A 16875-nucleotide genomic window follows, 5' to 3' on the forward strand; every position below is an offset into this window, starting at 1 on the left:
GTTTTTCGTGTTGTAGTATGTCTGACTAAAATGTCTAGTGCTACGACCTTAATTAGATGAATACCTCGTAATATTATCAGGAGCCTAATTAGTATATTTTTCGCACATCCTATTCCACCTGCAAGTGGCATGGATGAAGTAGTAATGCTCGTAAGATTACATATCTCTCTGCAGGCTTTCTCACTATAGGTAGAGTTAAGTCATTTACGTCTCCTAATATCATTCATTCAAATACCATGTGAAAACATAATTGCACACGATGTATGTTTATGACAATTTGTAAATAGTGTAAATACATAGTATAAGTAAAACAGCGTTTTTATTTATGACTATGAAGATTGAATGTGTATAGTTGAATTGATAGGTTACAGCCTTCTGAGCTAGCTGGCAATAGGCAATTATTCCCCATGTAAGGAATAATTCCAATCCTCACTGAGTATGAAATCAAACATTTCCTTCTCTCCCTTAAGTAATCTATCCGTTTCCGACTATATCAAGTTGACCTATTCAACCCCTATTTTTACGTATCTGTTGAAAAATTTGAAAAAACCCTTCCACTTGATGAAATGAACTTCTCACAAAAAATCAAAATTCGAAAAAATTCAATTTTCAATTTCAAACATCAAAAAAAGTTTAAATTTATTCAGTTGTTTTATTTTGACCTCTTTCTTACGTATTTCATGAAAAAGTTGATAAAAACTACACTCACAACAAAAAAATGAAAATTCGTTCATTTTTTGAATTTTTTTGTGAGGAGTTCATTTTTCATCGTGTGAAAGGGTTTTTTCAACTTTTTCAACGGATACATAAAAATAGGGGTCAAATGGGTCAACTTCATCAGTGAACACTTTTTTCATGTTTTAAATTAAAAAATTGCATTTTTTTTCAAACTTTCAATTTTTTCTTTAAATTGACTACATAATGCCATCCCAACTTTTCAATACGTTGTTCAGCATGAAAAGGTGTCCATAATATATTTTTATCAGAATTTTTGAGAGTCGGAACGGTATTAAACCTACGATTTGAAATTTTTCGAGCTAATTTTTCGTTTGAAAAAAGTGGCAACACTGATTTTTATGATGTCACCGAAACGCCTTTCAAAATCCCTAACCATTGGAAAAAGTTATATTTCGGTAGGTAATAGGTATTGCTGTTATCGAGAAATCCACCGTTGAAATGGATGATATTTCAAGTTCACTGAAAACTTTAACACCCCCTAGGAGCCTTTAACAAAAAGGCTAGAAGGCTGCGATTTGCGCCATTGTAAATCCCTTCGGAAAGTCTTACTACAGAAAAAATTTCAAAAAAATCTCCGAAACTTCTTAAATACCACTTCTTGGTTGAATTGACGTGCACTAACTCTGCACTGTCACTTTGGAGAAAATTCGTTCGGGGCGTTTCAAAGTTATGTTGTTCTGAGATTCTTATTACATTTTCTGATAAGTATGCACAAAATGGTCAAAAATTCACTTTTGAAACTGCGCTTCTGGAATTTCGTGGTAACCCCCTAAAACGGTCCAGAGATGCTTAGACACGAATGTTCACTTCTGGCACTTCCACAGCGATTTGAAATGATTTCAGGAAAAATTTAAGGACTTGTTGAGGTACCCAATAACTCAAATTGCGATTGTTTTCGAGTTGGGTGATCGAATAGACGATATTTTGTCGAGAAACCACCATATACTTATACCTTTATTTTGGAAACTAGGTATACTTTTTCAATACTTACCTAGGTCAAAAATTCACTTTTGAACTAGTATTCCTGGAATTTTACGATAATCACCTAAAACTACCGACAGAGCGTTCAATAAGAGCCCACCCAGGTTATAGCAGCTGAAGATCATTTTTCACTTTCCCACAGTGACTTGAAGATTCTGGAGAAAATTGAAAAAATTATCGTTGGCTCCAAAATGACCTATAAAACTATTAGTTTGTTAATGTGTGAGAGTTGAATTGAAGGAATAATTCACATCGGTTCACTTCCTTCAATTTAAAAACAAAAAACTCCCTTGAAACGGAAATTCCCAACATCAAAATTTCAGTTTTTAACTAGCAAGGGAAGCCCCCCACATGAGAATCTCCGATTTGAATGAAACTTGGACTGTTGGAAAGAGGACCTCAAAAAACACCCATCCCCCAATTTTCAGCTGCTGAAGTTGATTTTTCGATTTTTGGCGAATTTTTGAAGTTTTGTGTACGTAGGAAAAGCTGTTCAACTCACAAAATGGGAAAAAACTACAAATATCCATCTCTCCCGTGTATCGACTTCCGGAGCTGAAATTTGGGCAAAAGGTAGTCTTTTAGATACCTGATCGACTCATACCACCATTGGCCGGATCCGGCCTTCCGGTCAGAAAACAGAGCTTTTTACTTTTTTCTCATATTTTCGGCGAATTCGAAAAATGGCCATTCTGTTTTCTGACCGGAAGGCCGGATCCGGCCAATGGTGGTATGAGTCGATCAGGTATCTAAAAGACCACCTTTGGCCCAAATTTGAGCTCCGGAAGTTGATTCGCGGGAGAGATAGATATTTGTAGTTTTTTCCCATTTTGTGATTTGAACAGCTTTTCCTGTGTACACAAAACTTCAAAAATTCGCCAAAACTCGAAAAATCAACTTGAGCAGCTGAAAATTGCGGGATGGGTGTTTTTTGAGGTCCTCTTTCCAACAGTCCAAGTTTCATTCAAATCGGAGATTCTCATGTGGGGAGCATAAATCCTTCGGCCAAAATTTTAGCTGCTCAAATTCATGTGGTGGGGAGAAATGGCCATTTTTCAAATTCGCCGAAAATATGAGAAAAAATGTAAAAAATTCTGTTTTCTGACCGGAAGGCCGGATCCGGCCAATGGTACCATGGGTCGATTTCGTATCTAGCACAGATCGTTTGACCAAAATTTGAGCCCTGGAAGTGCATTGGATGAACTGCTTTAACAGGTTTTTCAATTTTTCCAATAACTGGCTTCCATTGGCTATTTTTTTAAATTTTCAACTCCAAATGAAATTTTTTCGAATTAGAAAATCTTCACGATTTCACTCTACCTCATTTCAAAATGAAATACTAGAAATTTTTATTGAAAGTAAAATGTGGATTTCTACCAATTCTAGGTCGTAAAGTCTTTTTTGTGATTTGACCCCTTAAAGGCCTCTCAGCTTATTCCCCAAAAAGGGAGTTCCGTGGGATGATGGGCTCTAAAATTATCTGCTGAGCATAAAATTGAAAAAAAAAATCGACTCAGACCGATTCAACTGAATTATTTTATTCTGTCATATTGTAATCTTGAATTATAATATTACTGGTTTCTTACTTTGCTTCGTTTTCACTGATATCTACTTCTAGTGGCCTTCGATCATTTTGTATTCAATCAACTTTATAAGCGTAATTACAAAAATGAAATTAAAAAAAAATAAATGATTCATAAACTGAGAAAAAATTCAACTGAACTTCAGAAAAAAAGACAACTCTCATCTAGTTGCACAGCAAGAATGACTGTCAAGACTTCAGTAATGAACCGCCCTCGAATCACAGGTATAAGATACATCTACCCCTTCCCATCACTCGACCAAAGCAGGAACAAAACGGTAACAAAATCCAACAATGTAAAATACAATAGAGGAGAAAAAAAGACGCCAGATAGTAATGAACTATTGTCAGAAAAACAAACACTTGAAACTGCTACCTGTATATTGTGTATGTAAACTGGTTTAGGGAGAATGGTAACGGGAAGTCAGGATGATTAGTAAATGGAATGCGGTGTATGAGAGCAGAAAAAGCGTACACCTGCAAACGTAGAATATCATCAAGAGGTATGTACGTAATACGTATGTCTATGTAGATGTACCTAGTTGAAGGCAGTACATCTCATTCGAAAAAATAATATCCTTATATATTAAAAGATGTTTGAAGGAATCCTTGATAGAGTCCGCCAGCCTTTTCTACTGAACCGATTTCAACAAATTTTTTTTTAAAACGTTTCTTTTGACGTGTAGATATGTCATCAAGAAAAAAAAATCGAAAATTTTGAAATTAAGGGCCGAAAAAATTGAAAAAACACGTTTTCTATTGTGTTTAAACAATAGAATTTCGAGTAGAAACCTTGATAGAGTTCGCCAGCCTTTTCTATCGAACCGATTTCCACAATTTTTTTTTTTCAAACGTTCCTTTTGACGTGTAGATATGTCATCAAGAAAAAAAAATCGGAATTTTTCAAATTAAGGGCCGAAAAAATTGAAAAAACACTTTCTCTATTGTGTATAAATGCGCGTATTACAATGCACACCGACAACAATACACTCAGAACGTTGCTATGTGGGCGTGTTTACAGAGAAGGGGTGTTGAGGAGGGAATGATGTTGTTGTGTTGCGAGTTACATTCATTGCTGTAGTATTTTATTTTTTCAAAACTGGAATGTGTTGTCTGTTAAAATAATAAGGAGAGGAGGTTCTACACTTGAGATCATTTTTGGGTTAGGATTTTATTTCAACAGCACAAATTTAAATGTTTAGTGGAACATTGTTTGTAAAAAAGTTAAAGTGAAGATGGAGAAGGGTTCAGTACTGTGTAGCCAGAATTTTCTCAAAAAGAGGGCAAAACCATATTTTTAGGTATGAAAAATCGAAATTAGAGGTAATGTAATGGAAACCCTTCGTAATGTATGATAATTTGTATGGAAATGAAGGTGCAATTACTGCTCAAGTGAAGTGAGAGTGAAAATTTGTTGAAAAAAATGGGTCGAAAAAACGGTTCATTATTGCGTGCATTATTTCTAATTTTCACTCGGGGGGGGGGGGCTCAAGTCACGTCCCTCCCTTAGCTAAGCCACCACTGGTAGGGTTTCTATACTTGGGATACAAATTTGACTATCCTACCTCAGATTTCCATTTAATAGGATTGAATTACTCCAGCATACTCACTACCTACTCATTTTATGCCATCATTTTACAAGAATTTCAAACATTTTTTTACACAATTTCACATATATGTAGAATTTTAGAAATTTTACTCTTAAAAAATGATGATAATTATCAAGTCAGTAAGTATGCCAGAGTAATTCAACACCCCAAGTATAAATCTGAAGTGAATACATGTAAGTTTTTTGAGAAAAAAAATGTCGTTAATTCATTGTATAGAAATTGATAAGAATATTGTTCAAACTTGAATTTTTTAAACATTGTACTTTAGAACCAGAGTAGAATTTGCTATTGACACATTTCAACTGATTTGCATTTAGGAGCAGGGGCATGAGTTGAGTTGTCAAAAAAGCGAGCCCCGAAGGGGCGAGAGACCTGAGCGAAGCGAGGGCCAGGGCGAGCAGCACGAGCGAAGCGAGTGCGCGAGCTGGGGGCCGAGGTCGCGGAGCGACCTAGGGGGCGAAGCCCCCTAGTTTTAGGTTAAATACGAATTCAGCCTTCATTCGTCTCTTTTCGAGCGTCTGATTTAAAATTATTACACTATTATTTTGAAATGCATCATTAATGTAGGTAGGTATTTATCTATTTCCAACTTCCATGAAAATTTTCATCTCCTTCCCAGTCCCACAAACCGTTTTGTTTCTGATCCCGGGGACAATAATACAGGTACGTACATAATACGTATATTAAAATTAATACTTTATTGTAGAAGTTTCCATTTTTGGCCATTTTGGAAAACTTTGAAGCCCCACAGCTCCGCCAAAAAAAATCGAAATATGTGCGGTTTGCGTCATTCGTCATCATTTGGTGACCTCTAAACATGGTCTGATTTTGAAGAAATCAAAGACCTCTCGTGCTAAAATCGTCCGATTTGGCATGGAATAACCCAGATGAAAAAAATTCTGACTTTTGACGTAGGAATTAGAAATTTTCAAAAAAAAAATCATTTTCATTTCTCTCGAACCGATTTTACCTGTTTCATTTTCATGATATTCATTTTTTTTTTTTTTTTATACCTAGATGATTGAATTCCAGAAATTTATACTTTGGAAACTTGGGGAAACTGTCTAGAAAGTTGTTGGAAATTTTCGTCGAAAAAATGTCAGTTTGGAAATGTAATTTATCAGTTCACAACCAATACAACTTCAACGAATGAATGAATGAGAACATGGACTACACTATTATTAATTTAAATTTCAAAAAAAGAGTCATAAATTATCATGAAAACAGAAGTAGGTATGTATATATTTAATTTATTAATCTCATACACAAGAGAACTAAAACTAGTTATACACTTATTCGTTCATGAAAAATGAAAACAGGATTAAAGTACCTCCGTATACATTCGCAGTTAAAAATTAACGTAAGTACACATAATTATAGTATAATAATATAACAACACAAACTTTATGGACTAGAAATGCAAAAAAAAAAAGTTTTAGTGAATCCTTACACCATTTACGAGTATGTTTACTTTGTGCAAATTATCGAAAACACCTGCTAAAAATAAGTCCAAAGAAATCTCAATGTAGGTACTTATTTAAAAATCTAAAAAGCCCAATTAACCGGAACAATTCCACATATGTACATTCAAAACACAATGTCAGTTTCAAGACGTTGAATTTCGTAGAGAAATCTCTCAACGCTCTGGCAGAATTCTATATAACATAAGTCTGCCTAAGTCTTACAACTTCTTCCGCACTTCCCAACAACCACAATAAAAATTGGTCATATACAGGTGTTTTGAGGTGACGGTCGTAATAAAATCGATAATCACTACCACCAGTTGAACTAAACTGCGTCAAATGATTAATAATATCCTTTTTTATCACACGTACAGTTTCCTCCGTCGAAACAAATGTGTCCACTAATTTCATCAGCTTTTCAAAAGAGGGATTCAAGAAGAAGGGATAATCCGATAGAGCTTCTTGGGCTGCAAGAGTTGACATAAGTTGATTCTTGAAATCTGCCGATTGATCTTTATTGTCGAAAGTACTGTCGATAAATGCACTAAATTCGTCAACACTTTGGACAACCGAAAAAGTAAAATGGCTATCTTCTTCTTCTCCGAGGAAAGATGATTGCAAAAGCTGCAGCTTGTATCTTTTCGCTGCTTCAACATCGGGCCAACAAAAATCCATTAAATCGTTCAGTTCGTCGAACATCCCAAAACTTAATAGTTCTCTACACCATCTACGCATATCTCTACTTACAGCAATAATGTTTCCCATGAATTGAGTAATTTCATCTTCATTTTCGAAACAGAGCGTTCTTATGCGTTTCAAATCATCCATTCGAGCACATTTGATTAAATGAAGCCAACAGTCGCGCCAAAATGAGCTTCTCTGCTCAAAAGTGGCCGATGAAAGAATAAGCAATAAAAATCCGACGGAATGTCCGTTCTTGCATTGATCCGCACACCGTAAAGATGCATTCCGAGCAAAGCCCCCGTTTGATAAAATATCTTCGACTATCGATCGTTTTACATTAGTCGGGATATCGTTCCAAATTTCCGAACAACAATGCAACCAATTCTGTGGTAATTTCGAACTCCATCCTACCACCGACGTCAGCTCGAGTTTCAACATTTCGATGACCAATGTTTTAACAGTACTTTCATTCATTTTATTTTTTATAAACTTCCACGTCGGTTGAACGAACCACCAGCAACGCAGACAATCGTTTAGCAGATTCATTATTAATTTACAACCGTTTGTATTCACAAATTCATCGAGCTGATGATCGTTCAGTTTCGATAGCACGAACGTAACTAACAATTTCTTATCGTGAGTGTATTTGGCTTTTCTCATTTGACTCTCCGGAGACACACGACCCCAAAAATACTCGAAAGATGGTTTATTCTCAAACATGTGGTGGTCGAGCATAACTTCGTCAACAGATCTGTTTCTATTCGTAGGTCTAGGTATCTTATCCCTTTCATTTCTGAGGCAGCATATCCAATAATACCATTGCGGGCAATTGCGAAATTTCATACTATTCAAGTCGAAACTCTGGAATACAGAGGGCCAGATTCGTCTGATATCGTCTTCGAAAAAATACGTACAAGCTGTAGCAAATTTTTCTTCCAGACTAAATTTGTCACAGTCCATCATGCGTTTCGCTGTTCTCACATAATCGATGGTGCCACTGTAATCAAAAACGAAATCGTCGAAGACTTCCAAAACAGAGTTTTGATGTGTGCGGTGTAAGTGAAATGTCGTTCTGTACTGGCTAGACAGCCATGTCGTCGCTGATGGTCCAAATCTTGGCACATATTTGTCTATTACATCGTAAATTACTGGCGGCAAACCGGGGGGTAATACGGAGCTTGAAGAGATATCCCAAGAGAATGAAAAAAATTTGTCTATTGTGTTGCTCGTGCGACGATTGCGTATTTCATGGCGCCAGATTTCCAGGCTGACTGCGATGGCCGACAAGTCTTTCAACGGTACTGGAGTTGGTTGAGCAATATCATTTACGACAGACTTTATTTCATCCATTTCTGAAATTCTTGATTCTGTACACGTACAAATTCGAACCTGGAATCGTAACGAGCGAATTAATTTGATGAAGCGAGCAGCTGGCCAGAAATTGAATAGTTAAGGAAAACAAAATAAGGGGCCATTGCACGTCAATACGACCAAGAACTGGTCAGGGGAGGGGTCTTCGATTTTCTTGAAATTTTTTCTGAGGAAGACCTTCCAAAGGAATGACCAATGACGCAAATCGCAGCCCTCCAGCCATTTTTTAAAGGCTGGTAGGGGATGTCAAAGTTTTCAGTGATCTTGGAATATCATCCATTTCATCAGTGGATTACTCAATAACTGCGATAGGTACCTACCAAAATGAAATTTTTTACAATAGGTAGGAGCTTTAAAAGGCTTTTTGATGGTATCTAAAGAGCTTTAATGGGGAGTTGGTGAGTTGATTCCCAAAATGAAAAAGTGTCTGAATTGATTCCCACCTTTTCTTTTCACATGTACGAATTGATTCCAGCCTATTAGCGTTACCCAGGAGACACCACGAGGAGGTTGGCTCAAAATCCCTACAACATTGCAAGTTGTTTGGAGTTATAAGGGTACATCTCAAAAAACTGTACCCTTTTTTAAGCAAATTTCGTACACACAAAGTGTAAACAAACAGTTTTGATTGTTTTGAATGTTTGTCAGATAGAAATAGTCTGAAGAAGTGCATTTTTTATTGGTTTGTACCAAATGGAAATTTTTTTTTAAATTGATCACTTTTCAGAAGAATGAATTTGCACATAAGGGTACGGGCACCAATTATGGACCAGTCCGCAATATGGACCAGCGCCCGTTCTCGTTGGTAATTAGCGCAATCTGTCAGGAAAAAATGTATTCTGATGTATTTTTCATCAAAAAAATGAATGAGACAAAAGTTATAACTGTAAAGTCAAAACTCGCTGAGAAATTTACAAAAAACTCTTTTCAGACACTAAAAATTTTTTTTAGTGTGTTTTTCAACTTTTATTAAAATATATGTGTGGGCGCATACGGAAAGGGACCTACCGACCAAAACGTAAATTTTACAGGAGAGCCGTTTAAAGTTTTGCGCGCGGTTATTTCTCTTGTTGTTACTGTAAGATTACGTAGGGGTATTCCAACTTCGAAGGTCCTACACTTTACCACACACTCACACACGCCCTCCAATGACCTCTACCGGTCAGATTATGCACTGCATTCAAGTTTTTTCGATTATGAATTCTGTCATGGTTCACTTAGAAGCGAAAAATTTCGATGAAATAGGAGTTATTGGCGGGTTTGGGAGGTTCCATTCGATTCTATAAGAGTTCCTACAACAATTTCAGGAAAAAAAAAATTTTCATTTTTTGGTCGGTAGGTCCCTTTCCGTACGCGCCCTCACATATATGTGGTGTAATTTTCTGAATGTCATTGATGTTTATAATATCAAAAAAGGATGTAGTTTCTGCTGGAGTGATCAGTTTTTGCTAAAAATGAGGGTATGTACAGAAATTTTTGGTGCAAAGTTTTTTTTTATGGGGTGTGGTAATATAGACCACCTGTGATATTGAATTTTTTACTCATTTTTTACAGCCGCTAAAAAGGGGAATGCTCGAAATACTTTTTTTTGTTCATTTCTACTAATAAATATGATGTTTTGAAACGTAAAAATATGTTTATTTTGAAATTATTCTTTAGGTGATCCATATTTGGCGTCCAAAATTTTGAACTGTCATTTTGACACTCGTCATTCAACAATTTGAAAAAAATATTCAAAATTAACGTGAACTGTTTAGAATACGTTTTTTTGTTCATTTCTACAAATAAATATGACCTTTTGAAAAATGTGAAAGTATGTTTATTTTGAAATTTTATAGGTGGTCCATATTAGGCGTCCAAAATTTCGAACTGTCATCTTGACACTCATCACTCATCAATAAAAAAAACATACTTAAAGTTGACATTCGCCCCTAAAGTTTTGTACAGTGTTAGTGGAAGGGTGGAACTTCATTTTAAGCCTTTGTGGAGGTTTCTACCTCCTATAGTTTTCAAGTGGCAATCCTCCAAAAAAAAGTGGTCCATATTTGGTGCCTCTACCCTTATTATGAAATTCTAGTTTTTTGAGAAAAACTCAAAAAGTAAGCACTCTAGAAAAAAACTAACGCAATTGTATCGATTGGAAATTTAATTCTCTACAACTTTGTTCGCATAAAATTTTTTTTGGACGCTTCCTTTCGTCTCCACATCAATTTTTTGAAAAAATTATTGTTGGCCCCAAAATGACCTAAAACTACCCGCAGTTGTTGATGTATGAGAGTTAAATTGAAGGAATAATTCACATCGGTTCATTTTCTTTAATTTAAAAACAAAAATCTCCTTGAAACAGAAAATTAGGTATTTCAAATTTTTTACCTACGAGTAAACATTCAAAAATTTGACAAAAATCCAAAAATGAATTTAACGTTTCAGTGACTGACGGGGGTTTTAGGACATATAATTTTCGATCTAGAAATGTTTCGTATGAATCGAAGAATCAGTTCAAATAATCATCCCAATATCAAAATTTCAGTTTTCAACTAGGTAAATTGGATATTTTTTGAAATTTTCAACTCCAAAATTAATTTTTTCGAATTAGAAAATCTTCACGACCTCACTCTACCTCATTCCAAAATGAAATACTTGAAATTTATTGTAAGGTAGAGTGGGGTAATTGCAAAATTGTGACCTCATGCAAAAAAATATCAATTTTCTGGTTGCGCCAACTAGGGGGTGTCGAAGCGACAACCTTTACCGACATAATTATTCACTTGGTCACAACTCGAGGGAAACACTTTTATCAAAGTATGTTGAAATCACTCATACATAAGTAAAGTGAGAGGTGTTTTTTAAAAAAAATGCTTGCGAAATAGAAAAAACTGTCAATTTATCTGAAAGGCTATAGGTGGATAAGTATGGCGAATTTGCCCCCGAGAGCTTCAGGGTTGATATTTGCATGGAAGGTGGGTACCCTTGAGCACCTTCCGTCACGAAAGTTTCAGACCCCCAGACCCCCCGTTTTTGAGAAACCCCCTCTTTTATGAAATTACAATAGAAATTTTTTTCTCAGCCCCATGTGAACCGATGTTTTCGATTTTTTGGTATGTTGTAAACATCCATAAGAGGTATCCCCACAAAAATTTTCACCCCCCTCCCCCCATATTTACCCCCCAAAATGACGTTTTTTAGCTTTATTTGCCCGTTTTAGCAATGATCATGATTCTGCACAAAAATGGGAATAGCATTTTTAAATGTGTTTTTGACCCCTACAAAACATATATTTTTTTCAAAAAAAATTTTTTGGTGGGTCGTGGTCAAAAATTGAAAAAACTAACGGAGGGGGTAAAAATGAATTCTGGTGTAAATTATTGTTTTTGGTAAATGAGGTGTCGTTTCCATATGAATCGAACCCCCTCAACACGAATATGACGTCCAATTTATTGCTAACCTCAACCACACCCCTCCAGTGCCTCTGCCCCCACCTCAATTTTTACTATTATATTAAAAATTGAGCTATATAATAATATTGGTGTCGTTCTCATATGAATCAAACACCCCGAACACGAATATGACGTCCAATTTAATGCTACCCTCAACCACACCCCTCCAGTGCCTCTGCCCCCACTTCAATTTATACTATTTTAAAAGTTTTGATAGTTTCATAATGTTGGTGTAGTTTTCATATGAATTAAACCCTCCGAACACGAATATGACATCCAATTTTACTCTACCCTCATTCACACCCCTACAGTGCCTCTTCCCCCACCTAAACAATAAAATTTTTAGCTAACTCCGATCAATCCTCGACCAATAATTACTTCAAATCAAATCAATTACTATTAAAGGTATGTTTCACGAAGGTTGAAAACTTAACGACATCGCAAGGGTCAAACTTTAACATTTTCGAGGAGCTGGCTGTAGCCTGAAAGGGAATAGATGGGAGTAGACCTAAATGGGACTTCATATTCATGTTAGGGGTGTTTGATTTATATGAAAACGACATCAATATTATTATACAACTCAATTTTTAATATAATAGTACAAATTGCGGTGGGGGCAGAGGCACTGGAGGGGTGTGGTTGAGGGTAGCATTAAATGGGACGTCATATTCGTGTTCGGGGTATTCGAGTCATATGAAAATGACACCAACATTATGAAAATAGATCAACTTTTAATAGAGTAAAAATTGAGGGGGGTAGAGGCACCGGTGGGATGTGAATGAGGGTAGAGTAAAATTGGATGTCATATTCGTGTTCGGAGGGTTTGATTCATATGAAAACGACACCAACATTACGAAAATATCAAAACTTTTAAAATAGTATAAATTGAAGTGGGGGCAGAGGCACTGGAGGGGTGTGAATGAGGGTAGAGTAAAATTGGATGTCATATTTGTGTTCGGAGGGTTTGATTCATATGAAAACGACACCAACATTGTGAAAATAGCTCAATTCTTGATATAGTAAAAATTGAGGTGGGGACAGGGGCACTGGAGGGGTGTGGTTGAGGGTAGCATTAAATTGGACGTCATATTCGTGTTCGGGGTGTTTGATTCATATGAGAACGACACCAATATTATTATATAGCTCAATTTTTAATATAATAGTAAAAATTGAGGTGGGGGCAGAGGCACTGGAGGGGTGTGGTTGAGGTTAGCAATAAATTGGACGTCATATTCGTGTTGAGGGGGTTCGATTCATATGGAAACGACACCTCATTTACCAAAAACAATAATTTACACCAGAATTCATTTTTACCCCCTCCGTTAGTTTTTTCAATTTTTGACCACGACCCACCAAAAAATTTTTTTTGAAAAAAATATATGTTTTGTAGGGGTCAAAAACACATTTAAAAATGCTATTCCCATTTTTGTGCAGAATCATGATCATTGCTAAAACGGGCAAATAAAGCTAAAAAACGTCATTTTGGGGGGTAAATATGGGGGGAGGGGGGTGAAAATTTTTGTGGGGATACCTCTTATGGATGTTTACAACATACCAAAAAATCGAAAACATCGGTTCACATGGGGCTGAGAAAAAAATTTCTATTGTAATTTCATAAAAGAGGGGGTTTCTCAAAAACGGGGGGTCTGGGGGTCTGAAACTTTCGTGACGGAAGGTGCTCAAGGGTACCCACCTTCCATGCAAATATCAACCCTGAAGCTCTCGGGGGCAAATTCGCCATACTTATCCACCTATAGCCTTTTCACGATTTAGGGTCATGAAGGATTAAAGTTTAAGGTAAGAATATCGCAATTTGAATTTTTCTATTTATTTTGGCGGTAAATTGCGTTTTTGCAATTACCCCAGAAAAAACCGACTCGGGGTAATTGCAAAAACGATTTTTTTTTTTTCATTTTTGCCCTTACTACAATTATTTTTTTGTCCCAGATAACTTGAAAATGGTTTGAAATTACAAAAAAAATAAACTTCTACGGTCACATGATGAGTGACACGTTAGAGAAGTGATTAACAGTCTTACTGAATTTTAAAATTATTGCTCCTTTTTAACGTTTTACTGATATCTTTGACGAAAAATGTATTTTTTTGACGAGTTTTTTACATAAAAAACATCAGAAATGATCAATAGTTGATTTTTTGTTCATTTTAGCGAGTTTTTTAAAAAAATAATTTTTCAACATTTTTTCACTCCCCTAAAAATTTTTTTGGGGAAATGGAAAAGTTATCGAATTTTCTACCGAATCAAAGCCACGAATACATCAAAAGTTAGCAAATAACACGTAGAATATAGTGAGTGTGTTGAAAATGCAAAAAAATGAAAAAATAAAAAAAAAAATTGCCCATTTTTGCATTTACCCTAACATGGGGTAAATGCAAAAGTCAATTTTAAAATTTTAAAATTTCAATTTTCTCCACGATTTGTTGACCAAACTGTACCAAAATTTTACCATTGATAGAGAACCCCCTGAAGTATAAGTGGTACAAATTTCAGCTTCATCCGTACAATAGTCTTCTCACAGTGCCCTCTCAAAGTGTCACTAATCAAAAAGTGCTTTGCAATTACCCCACTCCACCTTAAAGTAAAATGTGGATCTCTACCAATTTTATGTCACTGAGTCTTTTTTGTGATTTGACCCTTCGAAGGCCTCTCAGCTTATTCCCCAAAAAAGGGAGTTGCGAGTCAGTTATTTTTTTATACATAAAAAATTGTAAATAATTATTCGATTTTTAAGATAAAATTCACAACTTTCCGTGAAAAATCTCAGACAAAAAGTTGAGTATGGGTTTGATTGCATTGAATTATTTATTGTTTGAAGAATTGAAATATATTGAAAAATGAATTTCAGTCACATGCTCCTGGACCTTGGTAAGATTAGGATGATGGACTCTTATCTCTTACCATTACAAACGGAGTGCTGAGCATCTCAGACCGATTCAACCGAATTATCTTACTCTGTCATATTGTAACTTGAATTATAATATTACTGGTTTCTTACTTTGCTTCGTTTTCACTGATCCTTCTCGTGCCCTTCGATTATTTTGTATTCGTTCAATTATAAAAGTAATTACAAAAATGAAATTTAAAAAAAAATAAATAAAAATTCTACGCCACGTGAACAATGATTCATAAACTAAGAAAAAACTCGACTGAACATCAGAAAGGAAGACAACTCTCATCTAGTCGCACAGCAAGAATGACTGAGACTTCAGTAATGAACTACCCTAGAATCACAGCTATGAGATACATCTACCCCTTCCCATCACTTGACCAAAACAGGTACAAAACGCCGAAAACGGTAACAGAATCCAACAATGTAAAATACAATAGACGAGAAAAAAAGACGCCAGACAGTAATAGAACAGTAAAGCGCCACTGAAAGGCTTTGAAAATGAACTGTTGTCAGACAAACAAACGCTTGAAACTGCTACTTGTATGTGTATGTAAACTGGTTTAGAGAGAATGGTAACGGGAAATCAGGATGATTAGTAAATGGAATGCGGTGTATGAGAGCAAAATAAGCGTACCACTGCGAACGTGGAATATCATCAAGAAGTATGTACTAGGGTGGGCCGTGCTTTACTTTTTTTGGAAATTTGGTGAGGGGATGCTTAAAAGTTGTAAGGGGGATCTCAAAAGCTTGTAGGAAAAATTTGGGACCCCAGACTTCACCCAGCACTTTGCGACCTCGGTTCAAAATTTCGAAAAATTTTCAAAAAAATCAAAATCTTTTTAAAGAAAATATTTTTGATTTTTTTTATGGTTATTGGTCGTATTATTATGCCTATCGAGTAGTAAAAAACCATTTTCAATCGGGGTTTTCACTTTATTTGAGATTTTATCTCGCTTTTAAAGTAGGCAAAAACAGCCATTTTCAAGATATTTCGCGATTCGTTTTAATTTTTACAAATTTGTTATTCATTTGAAGTCTAATAGGATGCCTTTTGTCCCTATATGTCATGAAATTACCCCTCCCCCTCCCTCCCACCACCTCCAGGGATTCTCAATTAGCGCATAATTTTGTTCTAAAATAGAATTTTCCATCCTCCGAATCGACTTGTGGGGTGATTTCGAGAGGCGTTTCAACTTCTAAAGCCTCCGGTGAATTTTTGAATGTTTTAATGCTCAAAAAAACACGATTAAAAAATGAGAAAAATTTCACAAAATTGATATTTCCACCTTTATAAAAAAAAAATTGAAAAATTTTCATTTGGTTTTTGCAGAACATGGGTTTTTTATGATTTTTTTTCTTCGAATTTTGAGGGGTTTCCATGCAAGGAGACCAACATTTTCGAGGAAATCGAATAAGGTAAGTATTCTCTTGAAAAGTGAGTTGCCTATTTAGAGAATTCTGGCAAAAAATATGAGAATATAGGGGGGGGGAGTTACACCCTTCTGGCTTCTACACATAATTCTATTTTTTTTTCAACTGTTTCCATATTTGGGGGCCTCGCACAAGGGAACCATCATATTAGCTAAAGAAGATAATTGACAGAAATATCTTATTTTTTAGTTATTTCTATAGAGGGGGGATGAAGGGGAAGGGGAGAAGAGGACTCCCAGCACGAATTATTTTGGAATTTGGAGTAAATGAGAAAATTACGAATTATTTTTTAATAGAATTAAATAACTTCGGGAGGGGAGGTGGAGCGCGAATAAGCCTAAGCTAAGGTGCCAAACAAAGGGCCACCTTTTGCGTTTATAAAATGTTATTCAACTTTCCTGGTAGGTATTAGGTACAGGTAGGTAATTAGGTGTGCATATACTTCAATCGACGTTTTCGAATTGGATTTTAAAGCACTTTCGAACAGTGAAATTATAGGACTAAAATCGTACACGAAGAGAGTGACATCCTTCCCCAAACAGATCGAGCCAAGTAATTGTGGCTTTCTTAGTGTTAGTCGTTGGGAAGAGCAGTTCGAGCTACATTGGGAGAAGAACTTGAGCGAAATCGAAATACATGATTTCGAAATTCGATGATGCTGAGTTCTTA

At 35.7% G+C, this 16875-nt stretch overlaps 2 protein-coding genes across 4 annotated transcripts in view; both read right to left on the reverse strand.

The window, feature by feature from the left end:
- LOC135847616 (uncharacterized) overlaps window positions 1-16875 on the reverse strand; it is a 170838-nt gene that overhangs the window by 29724 nt on the left and 124239 nt on the right. The gene's annotated exons all lie outside the window — the stretch shown is intronic.
- On the reverse strand, window positions 6162-15083 carry LOC135847619 (uncharacterized). Its single transcript, XM_065367250.1, has 2 exons — window positions 14881-15083; window positions 6162-8447 (listed from the first exon to the last, which is right to left on the reverse strand). The coding sequence occupies exon 2, from the start codon at window positions 8406-8408 to the stop codon at window positions 6567-6569; it is 1842 nt and encodes a 613-aa protein (XP_065223322.1). The 5' UTR covers window positions 8409-8447; window positions 14881-15083; the 3' UTR covers window positions 6162-6566.

Source organism: Planococcus citri, chromosome 5, assembly GCF_950023065.1.
Source record: "Planococcus citri chromosome 5, ihPlaCitr1.1, whole genome shotgun sequence".
NCBI classification, from domain to species: Eukaryota; Metazoa; Arthropoda; class Insecta; order Hemiptera; family Pseudococcidae; genus Planococcus; species Planococcus citri.